Below are 17,187 nucleotides of genomic sequence, written 5' to 3'. Positions count from 1 at the left end.
GAATTTAATTCAGTGTCAAACTTTTGTAATACTATAATTTAATTATTTTCATTTTTATTTTATTTTTTTAATTATTATTATTTTTAAAATACTTAATTATTTAATTACCAATTTCTGTAAAAAGTGTCTTTGAATATTGTTGTGGGCACTGGAACCACTGCTATCGACCAATTCAGTGTTTGCAAACAGCGATGAGTTTTTTTTGTGGGCAGAAAATGACAGTTTTTAAGTAGCAGTCTATGAGAGCCATGGAATAAAAGAATGAAAACGACAAATTTGAGTTTATATTTCAAAATTCTGACTGTATCCTTGCAATTCCAAGAATATATCTCACAATTCTGATAAGGAAAAACAACTTGTCATTCTCTCTTTTCCCCTCGGCTCAGAATCATGACTTCTGGCTTTTTTTCCTCAGAATTGACAAACTCGCTATTGTGGAGTTAAATCGAGTTATAAAGTCCGAACTAGGAGATATAAACTTGCATTTGCGAGAAAAAAAAGTCAGAATTGTGAGATAAAATAGGTAAATGTTATGTAAAATGTTAATGGTAATAAGTTTAAATAGTATTTCCTGCTGTAAATGTAGGGCTAATACAATACGTCCCCTATGAACAGCGTATATGAATATTATGACAAAGACCTATAGTTTAAATCAAATTTATGCTTTAAAAGTAGAGTAATCATAGCATTTTTCATCCAGTCTGTCTGTTAAAGCTTCAAATTATTGACGACAGTATTCCATAAAAATTGTTTGCATTCCAATTCTCACATCTGAACACAATTTGTTTTTCTTATTCCACAAATTTTACTGGTCTCCCTCCACTTGTTACCAGTGTTTTTCTGCCACCACAATCCACAGACAGCTGCAAGTGACGTAACTGATGTCTGCTCTACACTGCTCTGTAAAAATGGAATTTGGAAAACATATCACCTCCTTACTTTGTAATTTAGAAGAACAGTACATCCAAAAAATCTGCTGAAAATGTCCTTTTGGACTATTGAGATGTTTTTATCAGCTGTTTGGTCTCTGACGGCACCCATTCACTGATACCAATAACACTGATGTCTCTATAAGAAAAAGTGTGTCTTGATGGGTTTGTTTCAGCTTTTGTCTTCTCCAGATGTTATCTGATGGACTGGAGTGGTGTGGATTATTGTGATGTTTTTATCAGCTGTTTGGACTTTCATTCTGACGGCACCCATTCACTGCAGAGCATCCATTGCTGAGACACTGATGCAGAGACACATTTCTACAAACCTGATGAAGAAACAAACTCCTCTACATCTCAGAGGAACTGAGGATGAGCACGCTTTCAGCACAATTGCATTTTTAGATGAACTATTTCTTTATTATTAAAGAAAGAACATTAAACAAAAAAGTTGATTTTACTCGTGGTGAACTGATGTGATGGTGTAATGTGTGTGTTTCCTATCAGACTGAAGTCAGAGCTGAATGTGAGTCTTTTCCATGCAAAAAGTCATGTTTGTGGAGAGATTCCAATTCAGAGAGTAATATTCTGACTTTTTATGCTTTGAATTTCCTTGTTTGTGCTTCATGAACGTGCAGAAACACGCTGAGGCGGATTTTAGCAGCAGCCATAAACAGCCTGTGTAATAACATGAGTCTCAAAGATCAAATCAGTCATACAATCACAGCAGTCTTCCTGAAATGAGACGATCACTGCAGTAAGAAAGGGCTCAAGAGCAGTGTGACTTACGCTGGTGACTTTGCGATAGATCTGAGCAGCGTTCTGGCACTCTGAATATGGGTACTCAGACGTGGCCATCTCCAGCATGCACATGCCAAACGCGTAGACGTCCACGGACTCATCGTAGTGCTCCTCGTACATCTCTGGAGCCATGAACTCCGGCGTCCCTGAGGATACGATCACACAAAATAATGACAGCACGCCAAGATGCTCTGACCCACAGACAAACACACAATCTGCTTTAATGGGGCTCAATGTAGCTGCAGCTCACTTCTGTAATTAAATGAATGACAAAATGTTGAAGGCGGTCTAGGAATCTAAAGATGTTTTTTGCATCTGCACTGATATTGGAGGAAATCTGTGAAATGGGTTTGAACATGGTAAAATGAGCAACACACTCGTTGGTATCTGAAAGTCAAATGAACCAGAATAAATTAATAAAGGAACATTGTACACTACCAGTCAAAGGTTTTTGAACACAAAATTTTTTATGTTTTTTAAAGAAGTCTCTTCTGTTCACCAAGCCATTTATTTGATTCAAAGTACAGCAAAAACAGTAACATTTTGAAACTGTTTTCTATTTGAATATTTAATTTATTCCTGTGATTTCAAAGCTGAATTTTTAGCATCATTACTCCAGTCACATGATCCTTCAGAAATCATTCTGATTTGCTGCTCAAGAACATTTATTATTATTATTATGTTGAAGACAGCTAAATAGAATTTGTTCAGATTTCTTTGATGAATAGAAAGTTCAGAAGAATAGCATTTATCTGAAATAGAAATATTTTGTAACATTATAAATGTATTTATCATCACTTTTGATCAATTTAAAGCATCCTTGCTAAATAAAAGTATTAATTTATATAATTTATTTCCAAAAAAAAACATTATTCTGACTCCAAGCTAGTATAGTTAATGGAATAGTGTATAATGTTACAAAAGCTTTTTATTTCAGATAAATGCTGATTTTTGGATCTTTCTATTCATTAAAGAATCACGTAAAAAATAAAATTACTCAACTGTTTTAAATAGTGATAATAATAATAATCAGAAATGTTTGTTGAGCAGTAAATCAGTATATTAGAATGATTTCTGAAGATCATGTGACACTGAAGACTGGAGAAATGATGCTGAAAATACAGCTGCAGATCACAGAAATAAATTACAGTTTAACAGATATTCACATAGAAAACGGTTATATTAAATAGTAAAAATATTTCACAATATTGCAGCTTTTGCTGTATTTTGGATCAAATGCAGGATTGGCGAGCAGAAGAGAATTCTTTAAAAAACATAAAAAACCTGACTGTTCAAAAGTGTTTGACTGGTAGTTAATGGAGAGAGCAGCTGGATATGACCGGAGCGCTGTCTCACCGATCACACTCTTGGCGAAGGAGGTTCTCTTGAGCGTGGCCAGACCCAGGTCTCCGATCTTCACGCTGCCCGTGGGCCCCGTGATGAATATATTGTCACACTTCAGGTCCCGGTGGATGATGGGAGGAGTGCGTGTGTGAAGGAAGTGCAGGCCTTTGAGGATCTGACGACACCAGCTGCGCAACACTTTGGGTTTCATCACCTTGAAGCGCTTCAGATACCTGGAGAAAACCATTAGCTTTACTTGTATTTTGCATTAACGTCAACTGCAGCAGTGGTGACTCAAGAACTCTCTCTCTAGGAAAAGAGCACCATAAAGGAAGCATGAAATTACCATAACAGTAGTCAGTACGGTTCATACACTATATCACACTTCTTCTGAAGACATGTGATATTATCCAGTAAAAGTCTCTCTTTCTCCATCATGCATTTTGAAACTGTTTTCTCGTATGATGAATTCATGCCAAACAGTACATTCATATCAGACTCATCCCAATGCCTCTAAACTACAGAACGGTCACATGACTTTAGAAGACTTAAAATATAGCATTTCATAAAAACTACAGACCCACATTATATGAAGTGTCTTTAACTAAACTGCAGGTCATTCCTTATATGTGGTGCCTTTTGTGTAGCAGTAGAGATCATGATCTTACTGCCCTGAAATGCTGAACAATATATTTTAAAACTGTCTTTGTCAATTTATATTTTACAACATTTTAAACCACCAAAATCACAATTTTTCAATTTGATAGTGATGATTTCTTTTCTCCATGTTTCACACTGTTGAGTATATAAGTAATCAGTCTCTCTAAATACAGATTTCATTAATTATTCAATTTAATTTTCAATTACAATAAAGGTATTTAATGTGTCCTCAGGTTATTACCACCCTGTTATTCTGACTACTGTCCCTTTAAATGGAAGTAGGCATCACATCCGTGGAAAGAAAACAGCTTGTAAGTTGTAAGTCGTCTGAGTCTTGACCATTTTTACGCTTCTATTTCATAGTTTTTGTTTCATAAATGCCTACACAATGACATCTCCCTATCATGATTATATAAAAGGCACCACACTCTGAACTACTCCTCTCCTGGATTACACTGGACTGCAGCTCAGACTCTGACTCTAATCACATCAAGCATGGTCCGTGTTCGTCTGAGACGTTCAGCAGAGCGGTCCTCACGTTTTGAGCGTGCCTGATGTCATGAGCTCTGTGACCAGCACGATGCACTTCTTCCCCTTCAGCGGCGACTCCCAGAAATCATAGAAGCGCACGATGTTTGGATGCTGGAGACCCTTCAACATCTCAGCCTCCTCTTTAAAGCGCTGCCTCTCCACCTTCGTCAGCTTGCGGTCCTGAAACACACGACACAACCAATTAAAACAATTAATCTGACAGACCCAGATTCATAAACTCAAATCAAAGCACTGGAAAATCCTTTCTTCAGGATCACTATGAGCTTGATATTAATCACAGCGAATAAATCAGCTCGGTGAGGAACAGACAGAAAGACCTCATGAGAAATTGAATTCAGAAATATCTTCTATATTGAATCTATCTTTTCTTCAAGCGAGAGAGAGATATACCTCCACCATCTTGCAGTGAGATTTGTGACTCTGCAGCACAAAAGCAGTCATCAGTAGCACAGGTATATTTGTAGCAATAGCCAACACTGTATGAGTCAAAATTATCAATTTTTCTTTTATGACAAAAATCATTAGGATATTAAGATCATGTTCCATGAAGATATTTAGTAAATTTCCTACTGTAAATATATCAAAACTTCATTGCTAAGAACTTCATTTGAACAACTTTAAAGGTGATTTTTTTTTTAGGCCTGATGAATGTGCACAAGGAAATATATTTGTGTGTAGTGAGAGGCTTTTGCAGCTCCAGCAGTCTCATGCATTATGCAGCGGTTGCTTCAGTGTCTTTCCCTGCATGCTCCACCTCTGCTCCATCTGCATCACCTCATGCTCACAGTGCAGCTCTGACAATGCATCTTTCAAACATCCTGCTAAATCACACTGTTTTCAAAGCACACTTCCAGTTAAACGTTTGGAATTAATGTTGATAAAAGTGTGTTCACCAAGGCTGCATTTATTTGATCAAAAACACAGTAAAAACCGTAACAGTGAAATATTAGTGAGTTGAAAGTGAGATACATTGTATTTACATTAAATGCATTTCTTATTTCTTTTTTAAATTGTATTTTTTTTATATATATATATATGAATACCCTAATATAAAGTGTGACCATACTGCTTTCTATGTCAGAATTTTGTAAAATGATCAAAGCTGAATTTTCAGCATCATTACTCCAGTCTTCAGCGTCACATGATCCTTATATTTATAACAGAAAACAGTTATTTTAAATACTTCCCAATATTACTGTATTTTTCATTAAATAAGTGCAGTCTGGGTGAGCATTAGAGGCATAAAGCAACACAACACATGACTCAGGGCTAGGGGATTGTGAGCAACAGGTTTACCCACTGCTTCTCTCATACTCTACAAACACATCAATGCTGCTGAAAATCACCACTTCAAAGAATATGCTGTTTCTTCAGGAAGCTTTATTTATTTTATTTAATTTTATGATTACACTTTTAAAATGGGTGTAGAAGCACAAATAAAGGCATCAACTAAACCCCACTGTCCCACACCCTGCTGTTCCTCAACCGCGTGATTCAGTGTTAGACGGACAGCTCTAAATATGGGCTGTTAAACTCAAAGGAATGAATCAATACGCTTCTGTTCCAGCCCTGCACAGCTCTATTAGCGCACACACAGACCCAGAAGACCTTTATTGATAAAGCTATAATATGTGCAGACATACTCACAGTTGAGCACAGAGGAAAGCTGCGCATGTTTCCTTTCCCCAAACGCTACGTCACAAAAACTGCTGTGATAGTGTGTGTTCACACTTCATGAATAAATAACTGCACTCACACACACAGTGAGACGGCCTTTGTTTAGTCAGGACTGACAGAAGGACACTCAACTCTAGATTATAGCATAAGCTATGAGAGGCCGTGCCTTATGCTGATTTTACCACACTTATGGAGTCTGCAGCATCAATATTAGAAAACAATAAATGGTTACATTTATAAAAGCAGATTAATCAATAGTACTCTTATTATTTCCAAACAGGAAGTACTGAACTGGGACGCACTGAAGGGCTGTTTAATTTATACACTAAAGTGAATAGGCTTTAGATGGTCACCATGATCTGCTGCTGTTTTGTCAGCGCCAGATGCTCTTAAAGGGGCAGTTCACTGCCAAACCTGACTTCCCTATCAAGGGAACTTCGAACTGCGTCCTCTAGAGGTCGCTATGGGGAACTCCATCTACGTGACCCGTGTCTGAAGCATATATACAAAAACACCAAATATTGGCCGGCGACAGCCTATGACGTCACTCCCAGTGCGCCACAGTATAAAAGGGCGCCGGGAGGAAGCATCATCCTCTTCTTTGTCTTCAATGACTGTTTTGTTTGAAGCGTGCATCTTACGAGGTAAGTATGCTTTACTTTTGTAATGGCGAGCACTAGCAAGGCGTTTGAGAGATGTGTGCATCCGTGTCCACGTTATCGGATGCTTGATGACTCACATGATCTTTGCGTCTTTGGTTTGCGCGCTGCATGTACTGCAAGCGTTTTTCTAAAAGCTCCGCTGTCGTCTGTCTCTCTTTTCGAGGAAAGAGGGGCAGCAGTCTGCTTCCCGCGGTTCAGGACCCTCCGCTGCTGAAGCACGGAGGAAAATGAGCTCATGGGGTTTGCAGGTGGTTCTCGCCAATGAGTTATAGAAGGGATTTTCCTTCTCGCGCTCGTCTGCCGCGAGCGAAGGAGAGCTGTTGGATGACAATGATTTCGCTGACGTTATCTGAGAAAAAGAAAAACGCTGGAATGTGATACATACGCAGCAGCAGGTCAGGCTGTCGCCTCATTACACACTATGGCAGTGTTTTAGGCATATCAGGCTGATCTGTTGAAAGACCTGGATAAAAGTCAGGGTTTGTAAAAACAAAACAAAAAAAAAGTTTTTTTTTTTTTTTTTTACCTGACAAGGTTGCTGAGCTGTGCCACACCACTGATTTAGCTCTTTGAGCCATTAAGCAGGCCGCCTCTGCTATGGGCAGTTCTATGGCGGCCATGGTGGTAACGGAGCGACATCTGTGGGTGAACCTGGCAGATATTGAGAAGAGAGAGAGGGACTTTCTTCTCAGTGCTCCGGTTTCGCCTTCCGTACTTTTTGGTACCTCCGTCGAGTCGGTGGTTGAAAGGTTTAGGGAGGCGAAGGCGCGTTCAGCGGCTTTTTAAACCTTCATTTAAATGAGAAGGTCCAGGTCTGAGCTCAAACAGCGCAGGGGTCCTGGCCCATCCCAATCTGAGGATCAGAAATGGGCACAGAAGGCTAGTGTCGCGACTCGCGCCCTTCCCCGCCTGCGGGTAGGGCTTCAGGGTGGCGCGGGTCAAAGAGAGGTAGCAAGACCTGAGGGAGGTGGTCCGGATGAGGCGTTGCGATGCTCTCGCCCAGGCCAGGGTAGAGTTGAACATCTCTCCTTCCCTCAGGGGGCCTGTACATCTATTAGGGTTTTAAGTAGCAGTTTCCTCCTGCGCTCTTATTCAGCCCCTACACTGGACCGTTCTTCTGCGCAGGATCCATGGATGGGTGAGTACGATCCAATTTTATCAGATTCGCTGGTATGTGTGTGTTATACCATTCGAACTAACCTAAAATAAACCAGTACTACAGGCTGGTATCAGGTGTAGTGCTGAGCAACTTTATTACAATGCTTTGGCTCTGAGGAGCAGCATTTTCTAGTCTGGCCCTTTTGTTCTTCAAACGAGGCCATGATAGGTGCATAGAGGTTTAGGTTAGAACTGCTCACCCTTATTAGGGTTTTAAGTAGCAGTTTCCCTGACCCCTTGTTGCCTTCTGTTCAGCTACCTATTACCCTGATACTATTTCCAGCAGCTTGTTCGGGTTGTTAGGTATCCCTCTGTTTGTAGGTCGAGCTAGCTTTGCTCCCCTCGCCTAGAATGTGGAGGGTTATCTATGAGCATGCCGCTCCCTCCTGAGTGTTTGAAACTCTTTTGCTGTAAGTAGAGTTTCCGCTCCTAGAGCTTTGTTACTTAATAACCTGATCCTGGTTGCTACTGTACCCCTCCGAGCTCTACCCTATTGGTCGAGCTGGCACTGCTCCCCTCACACAGAGGGTTGCCTATGAGCATGCCACTCCCTGCTGAGCGTCCGAGTTTCCTCTCATATGAGAGTCGAGTCTCCGCTCTCCACTCTACTTATATATGTGCTAAGTATCCTCTCTGTCTTGGTAGAGCTAGCATTGCTCCCCTCATTTTAGAGGGTCGCCTATGAGCATGCTGCTCCCTCAGGAGCTCTCTTTGCTGGTCGAGATAGCATTGCTCCCCTCTCTTAGAGGGTCACTTTGACTATGAGCATGCTGCTCCCTCCAGAGAGCATCTGATAGAGAGTAGCGTTATTTAAAGCTAGAGCATTTGGAGAATAGAAATTTCAAATCCATGATTATGGTAAGTGCGCACGCTAGTCTCTGGGCACTTTCTGAAAGCCACGCTGTGGTAAGATCGCACACCAAGTGTTTTGCGGTCTTTTTCAAAAAATTCTGTATGGTATGGGTTACGCGCTGAGGCTTCGTCCCATTCTTTGAGTCGGTTAGGCCCCGGTTTTCACCTTGGGCCCCACTCTACTCATGTATGTACTAGTATCCTCTCATGAACTGAGAGTTAAGTTCTCCGCTCTCTAGAGCTCTGTTTTTGGTAGAGCTAGCATTGCTCCCCTCGTTAGAGGGTTGCCTATGAGCATGCCGCTCCCTGCTGAGCGTCTGAGTTTCCCCTCTTATGAGAGTCGAGTCTCCGCTCTCAGAGCTCCGTTATTCAGAAATTTCAGCACGTCAGGCCTTTCTTTAGGCCTCCTTGTCATCTGACAATACGGTTTCTAAAATCCATATTTGGTAAGTGCGCACGCTAGTCTCTGTGCACTTTTCTAAAAACCACGCTGTGGTAAGATCGCACACCAAGTGTTTTGCGGTCTTTTCTAAAATCCTGTATGGTATGGGTTACGCGCTGAGACTTCATCCCATTCTTTGAGTTGGTTAGGCCTCGGTTTTTACCTTACGCCCCACTCTACTTATGTATGTGCTGAGTATCCTCTCATGCTGAGAGTTGAGTTCTCCGCTATCTAGAGCTCTGCCTTGGTTGAACTAGCATTGCTTCCCCTCATTATAGAGGGTCACCTACGAGCATGCTGCTCTTCTTGTGGGTCGAGCTGGCATTTCTCTCCTCTCTATAGAGGATCACTTATGAGCATGCCGCTCCCTTACGAGCGTCTGAGTCCCCTCTTACGTTGAGGGTTGAGTTCTTCGCTCTTCAGAGCTATGCCTTGGTAGAGCTAGCATCGCTCCCCTCATTTTGGGGGTCACTTATGAGCATGCTGCTCCCTCTAGAGCATTTGGAGAATAGAATTTTCAAATCCATGATTATGGTAAGTGCGCACGCTAGTCTGTGCACTTTCTGAAATCCACGCTGTGGTAAGATCGCACACCGAGTGTCTTGTGGTCTTTTCTAAAAATCCTGTATGGTATGGGTTACGCGCTGAGGCTTCGTCCCATTCTTTGAGTTGGTTAGGCCCCGGTCTCCTTGGGCCACACTCTACTCATGTATGTGCTAGTATCCTCTCATGAACTGAGAGTTAAGTTCTCCGCTCTCTGGAGCTCTGTCTTGGTAGAGCTGGCATTGCTCCCCTCGCTATAGAGGGTTACTTTTGAGCATGCTGCTCCCTCACGAGCTCTCCTTGTTGGTCGAGCCAGCACTGCTCCCCTCGCTATAGAGGGTTATCTATGAGCTTGCTGCTCCCTCCAGAGCATATGAAAAGAACGATGTTTATAAATCCATGTTATGGTAAGTGCGCACGCTAGTCTTTGTGCACTTTCTGAAAGCCACGCTGTGGTAAGATCGCACACCGAGTGTTTTGTGGTCCTTTCTAAAAATCCTGTATGGTATGGGTTACGCGCTGAGGCTTCGTCCCATTCTTTGATTCGGTTAGGCCCCGGTCTCCTTGGGCCCCACTCTACCTATGTATCCCCAGTGATACTATTTGTACAGGGGCTACTACTAAGGATCTGTTGATACAGTTCCTTCAGCGAGCTCTTGAGCAAGCAGTAGCCCCTGGGTGACAGGCCAGGCTTAGTTACTATCCTAAGCGCTTGGTCGTATCCCCTTAAAGGAATCCTTCTTTCTGATTCCAAGCCTTGAGTTTTACCCTAGGTCCACGAGGTCCGGCCTCTATCAGGTAAGTTCCGGGGTATGAAACTCAGGCCTTTGGCCGAAGGGGATAATGTCACTGACAGCCGTCAATTCATCCCAGGGACAACTCCTTTATCGTTGATAAGAGTTGATGCTGAGTGCTCGCCTTTGGAATGGCATGCACTTCCCTCAGCATGGCGGTGTGGGTATATCGTTCCCCATAGCGACCTCTAGAGGACGCAGTTCGAAGTTCCCTTGATAGGGAACGTCTCAGGTTACTTATGTAACCGTGGTTCCCTGAGAGGGAACGAGACACTGCGTCCTCTAGACTTTAGGCCATGCTTCGGATGCAGCTTCAGACGAAGAAGTGGATGATGCTTTCTCCCGGCGCCCTTTTATACTGTGGCGCACTGGGAGTGACGTCACAGGCTGTCGCCGGCCAATATTTTGTGTTTTTGTATATATGCTTCAGACACGGGTCACGTAGATGGAGTTCCCCATAGTGACCTCTAGAGGACACAGTGTCTCGTTCCCTCTCAGGGAACCACGGTTACATAAGTAACCTGAGACGTTTCTTGTATTCTATATGGAACACAAAAGATCATATTTTTCCCAGAGAAGATTTTAATGATTTTAATTTGAATGATTTTAATGTTTTTAAATGCATGATATTGATCATATGTAAATACTAATGTACAAAACGTGTTTCACGCAAATAGAGAACACTAAAATAACGCAATAAATATTCATTTAAACCTTCATGTACATAAATGTTAAGAAAAAAACTAAGAGGAAGAAGTTATTTAAATGAAAAAAACAAATGTGAGCTGTGGGATTTACAGATTTCACTGAAAATAAGACGACTTGCTCTTTTACGTGAAATGTAATTATTATAATTTTCTATAATTTATCTATTACAGCTTTTCACTGAATAGAATATGGAAACTTTCTGTTGAGCAATTAGACTTTTATCATTAAAATGGTTTTCATTTTTACAATGTGCACCACAGGCCAATTTCATAGAGTCTTTAAAAAAGAATTCAATAGATATGAGCAGTGTTATTTTTTCTTTTTTTTTTTCAATATTCAATATTTCATTCATATTGTACTCTCCAATGCCACACATTTTTAGTCAACAAAAGCAACATTCTAATTGATAATGTACAAAATTACAAAACCCTTTTACAACCTTTAACTATTTCAAACAGCACTCTGAAAAAAGTTTTTAAACTTTAAACCATAATCATAAATGGATGAAGAGATAAATGGTTTAGACGTGTTGGGAAGGCTACTATGGAAATGTAATAGGTTACAGATTACAAATTACCCTATTTAAAATGTAATTAGTGTAACTATTTCAATTACTTTAACAAAGTAATGTAACTGATTTCATCTGATTACTTTTTGATTACTTTTCTACATTTAAATGTATTAAATTTATCCAAAGCAACTTACAAATAAGGGCAATAGAAGCAATCAAACCAACTTCCAAAATCCTTCATCTCTTGAACTAAAGTTATAATAATTCAATTTTAAAACACAGCCACCACAAAATCGTCCTGAGGTTAAATACAGATTTAAAATCATAACAAGAAATGTAACTATTAAGACAAGTAGCGTTCAGATGTAACCCACTTTGTAATCATTAACATTTTCATAAGTAACTGTAATTTAATTACACATTTATTCTCAGTAACTGTAACAGATTACAGTAACATTTATTGGTAACACTTTAAGGTGTCATAATACAGAGTAATTACCTAGATAAGTTCTTAGTAGTAGCCGTTGTACTTACATGAAACAAATTTACTTACAATGTAACTAAGTTATGGAACAGCCTGTACTTATAGTTTGTAATTATGTAGATGTAATAGGCAGCTACTGTTACACATATGTTACAGACCGATAAGTACATAATTAGGTAATTACTCTGCATTATGACACCTTAAAATAAAGTGTTACCCATTTTTCTGTAATTAAATTACGTAACGCTGTTACATGTAACTAGTTACTCCCCAACACTGAGTTTAGATAATGCATTGTGCAAATGCTGCCGAGTTTGAAGCATCTTTCAGTCAATGTCATGAACTCGGTGGCTTTCAGTGCACTACTGACCTCAGCGCTTTACTCCGGCCCTGAATGGAGGCGTTTTGATTGTACTGAGTCTGACCGCAGTCCTGACTGACCCACTGACCCGATTCCACACATCAGAACAATCAGCCCAGTGAACGCTTAGGTCAGAGGTCAACGACACAAACCTGACCTCCACCAGAGTCTCTATGACACACGCTGATGCTGGAGTTTCACTGCAACTAGACACTTCCAGAGGTATGATGCATCTGTCTGTCTGAAGAACCGGACCGTAATGAGCTTCTGTTATCAGATTCTGAAGAGTCTGTTTATCATATGAATTTCATCAGCTTTGTATTTAAGTGAACAGCTTTTGACAGAATGATGATGATGTCAAATCTGCTCCAGGGCCTATTTTAAACACGCCGTCATTATAAATATCTAAACACTATCTAAAAATCAACACTAATTGGGAAAGTTAATCAGCATGCACAAATAGATCTCTGATATAAGCCTGAAGAAGCTGTGGTTTAGAGTGAATTTATAACAGCTAAGAGGCGTTGTTAGGCACGACGCGGAGTGGCATAACTGGTATCGAAGTTCTCTGTATGATCCATGGAATCTATAAAGACCAGTCTCATGACAACAGGCAAACTAATCAAAAATTTTAATTACATTATAACTGACCAAAAGGTGGTGCTGCACCAAAATATTTTCAGAGCATGGTGCCGATGACACACACCTAGTTTCATTACGATACGCCAATGTGTTCATAAAATATATCACTTCATGAAAGAAAAAAAAATCACAATGACAGAAATGGGAAAATTGGATATCGGTTGACTCGGTAAGTCACACTGAATTTAAAACCCCCAGTCTTGTGATTTTTAGCCAAAACATTCAGAAGTTCTATGCAAATATAGCCATTTGCCATTCCTCCTGACCACTAGGTGGCGCTGTGCTGAAACTGTGCAGGTGCCCTCAGGTTGTGGTTATTATAACACACGCCAAGTTTGGTTTTAATATGCTAAAGCATGCGAAGATATAGCCTCACGTCCATTTTGCTGTTAAATTCATTCCCGCGGTTGGACTAATTAGCATGAACTCCATGTTCTTTTGTCAGCATGGCTTAAAAATGACGTAATAAAATTTTGTGAAAAGCCGGACAAATGGCCTATAAGAACAAAAAAAAGTATGTTTTTCAGAAAATTACGTATTTACGTATTTACCACTGCTTGGAAAAGCTCCCATACGGGACATTCTAAAACGCTTAACGTGGCTTAATGCATTAAAACTATGTTTTTAAAGGACCAAACTCAGTAAACACAATATTAATAAAGCATATAATGTGCAGACAAGCAGATGAGTCCAGAATAAAGAACGCAACGTGTTTAATTACGTGTCAAGCATTTTCTTCCCAAGGAAAATACTTAATAGCTTAATGATTTAAAACAGTGTTTTAAATGACCAAACTCAATAAACATTATTAATAAATTATACTATGTACAGACAAATATGGAGGGACAAATGACTAAAAATTAAATAAATAAAATGTTGAAATATATAATTAAATCGTTAAATACATAAATAAATGCAGAAATTTTATTTCTTTATTTAAGTATTTATTTATTCATTCATTTATTTATTTCCTCCCTCCACATTTCATTTTCAGGGTTATGGTTGTCGGCACGTCACTCAGTGGGTGGCATCACCTTTCAAACTCGATTTCTTTGGTCTTTCTAATTTAGACACCTTTTTCTTGTGCTTTAATTCTGGCAGTGTTGTCGCACGCAGCTGAACCGTGGCTTGTGTACTGTAAATACAGACCAGTATCATCAATTCTGTCGTATTTTCCAGTGTTCTCCTCTGAACAATGTGTGCCATGTGCTTAGATGTATGATATGGCCAGCATACTCTGTTTCGATGCGACGTGTGCCCCTCTTTAGGGTGACCATACCTGCCATTTTCCCAGGACGTGTCCTGACCAGGATTTCTATATTGCCTAAAATATCTAGGTTTTGGCTTTGTTTGCGTGTGCAGACCGATTGGTGTATGACATCAAAGTACCATTTTTCAAGTTAATCAGGTCAATTTTGATCAAGAACAACACACTGTGGCTTTAATTCAGCGTAAGCGGTGCAGCAAAACTAGACTCAGTGCCGAAACGATCGCAGCACTGCTGCTTCTGCCCTGCGTGCGGTGTGAATATGCTCTGTTTACACGTACAGCCAACATCTCTTGAATTAAAATTATGTCAGTCAACGTTTTGATTGACAACTTCATCTGCAAGAGTCAACAACAGATCTTTTACTGTACCATACTCAGCCACAGCTTGTGATGCGAAAAACAAGAAAAAGGCACCTAAATTAGAAAGACCAAAGAAATCGAGTTTGAAAGGTGATGCCGCCCACTGAGTGACGTGCCGACAACCATAACCCTGAAAATGAAATGTGGAGGGAGGAAATGAATAAATAAATGAATAAATAAAGAAATACGTAAATAAAGAAATTACATTTCTGCATTTATTTATGTATTTAATTATTTCATTATGTATTTAACGATTTAACTTGAGTTTGGTCTGTTAAAAACATGTTTTAATGCATTAAGCCACGTTAAGCGTTTTCCTCAAATAAAAAAACGTTATAAGGAAAATGTTTAACGCGTAAATAAATGCGTTGCGTTCGTGTTATGGCTTATATCTGCTCCTCTGTACATAGTATGATTTATTAACAATATTTATTGAGTTTGGTCATTTTAAAACCACCGTTTTAATGTATTAAGCCACGTTAAGTGTTTTTCACGTTAAGCGCTTTAGAATGTCCCTCCCATACAGGTCCGGCTCCATTCACCTTCTGTTCTCTTGTGGAATGTCCTGGTGCTTCATTTAGAAACACAGCAAATTCTAATTAATTTATTTAATTTTTTATTATTTTGTTTAGTTATACTTCCAAACCCAACACCCAGTCACACACACACACACACACACACTCATACTCACACAAACCATGTTGGCTGTCATGTATGTTTTGTTGACCCTGGTTACTCTGTATCTGATTTGTCACCTGTAAATAGCATGTTTGTTTGCATAATAAAAAAAAAATATAAAAAAAAAGAAACACAGCAAATTCTAAGAGTAAACTGGGTTTCACGTAGTCTTTACATAACAGATTTTGAGGAGGTCTCTTACTGCATCACTGATCTGTCCGGGTCCAAAACACATCAAGACCTTACACTTGAGCTATGAGGAGTTTAGAATCAGAAACGAATGGTGTTCGTGTCTAGGCTTGTTTGAGGATGGTGCATTCGGCTCTGTTCTGTTTTGTTCACTCCAGCTATTTTTGGGCACAGTAACACATCCTGCGTGAACGACCACTTTCTGGTCTCCCGCTGCAGTCACAACAGCAGCATCCTTATTTCTTGTCCTTCGACACGGATGAACACAGCTGCTAACTTCATGTTTCCTTGGCTTGGTCTTGTTTCAGCTGTGGGCTAGTCAAACTAATAAGGATCTGAACTGTTAACAAAAAGATTTGCTTGTAATTCTTCAATTTTTCAATTTTAAATGAATTCAATTATTTAACTGTTCAGTGCTTCATTTAAAGCACTTTTTTGGACTTCTGCATCCACAAATGCCAAAAACAGATCGGGGAGAGTGGGGATGGTTGCAACACTTTTTGCATTTCCTTTAGTTTCTCAGAGACTGCTTATATTACAAAGCCAAAATGTGAATACAATAAAGCCACATCTATCTGCTACTCACCCACATTGCTGCAACATGTGTACATATGACAATATACGTACAATTTATACTAACAGACATTGAAATGTTGCAACTGAACCACAACAGGGGATGGTTGCAACATTCATTAAAATGTAATTAAAATCATTCTTGAATATAATTTTGCAATTTCTTTATTTTATTTGTGCACAGACAAGGTCTTCAATAAGTTAAATTGGCTGTATAAAACCAAAGAATAGTAAATGGAAAAACATTTTCAAGTAAGTAGATTTTTAACCTAGATTTACTTAAAAGGTCTTTATTAATCCAAAAATACAATTATGTAATGTTATGGCAAGCTTTTAAATCAATGTTGTAGTAAGGGACAGCATGTTGGGACGGTTGCAACAATGTGAACCATAACTCAGATGTTATGTTTTTACAATGCTTCACACAAACAGATACCTTTTTTACCATGAAACTGATTTTTTGTAGCAGGAATGGTCACATGTGGCTGATTTCTCCCTGGAAGGATGAGGAGCTAACGGAGCATGCGCAGTATGAATATCATCACTGTAGCTCATTCCTGATTGAAGAAATAAGCTGCCCCTTGTTGCAACCGTCCCCACTCTACCCCTACTCCTGGTTCATTTTCATCAATGAATACTATTTGAAAATTACAAAGTCATGTTTGGTATTTGTTTAAGGGAAATTTATATAATTTTAAGACTTGACCCCAATGAAAGCCACATTTACACAGAAATCAACATTCTGACTTTTTTTTCAAAATTTTGAGTGATGACACAAATGAACTGTTGATCCATTGAACTGTACATTTCAAAAGAACTGATTTGCAGAATAAATGTAATTTCTCAATCCTAACTTCAGCTTTGGTGGACATGACCATCAACCTTGGGCTTCCTTCAGATCAACAGGCTTCTCAGACAACGTTCCTGACTAGTCGATTTGGAAAATATGCAGTTTTGGGCATCAAACAGACGGCACACGTGCTTAAAGACCTGGATGA

At 39.5% G+C, this 17,187-nt stretch overlaps 1 protein-coding gene across 1 annotated transcript in view; it reads right to left on the bottom strand.

Annotated features, from left to right (window-relative positions):
• The window catches only part of LOC306848281 (serine/threonine-protein kinase WNK2-like), a 104,779-nt gene that overhangs the window by 80,678 nt on the left and 6,914 nt on the right, over positions 1 to 17,187 (bottom strand). Inside the window, exons 3-5 of the mRNA XM_079382736.1 lie at positions 4,273 to 4,445; positions 3,087 to 3,307; positions 1,719 to 1,876 (exon numbers count right to left, since the gene is read on the bottom strand). Coding sequence (XP_079238862.1) covers positions 1,719 to 1,876; positions 3,087 to 3,307; positions 4,273 to 4,445 — 552 coding nt within the window. The remainder of the gene's footprint in view (positions 1 to 1,718; positions 1,877 to 3,086; positions 3,308 to 4,272; positions 4,446 to 17,187) is intronic.

Source organism: Barbus barbus (genome assembly GCF_936440315.1).
Source record: "Barbus barbus genome assembly, chromosome: 28".
NCBI classification, from domain to species: domain Eukaryota; kingdom Metazoa; phylum Chordata; class Actinopteri; order Cypriniformes; family Cyprinidae; genus Barbus; species Barbus barbus.
This window is presented reverse-complemented; position numbering and strand designations above follow the sequence as displayed.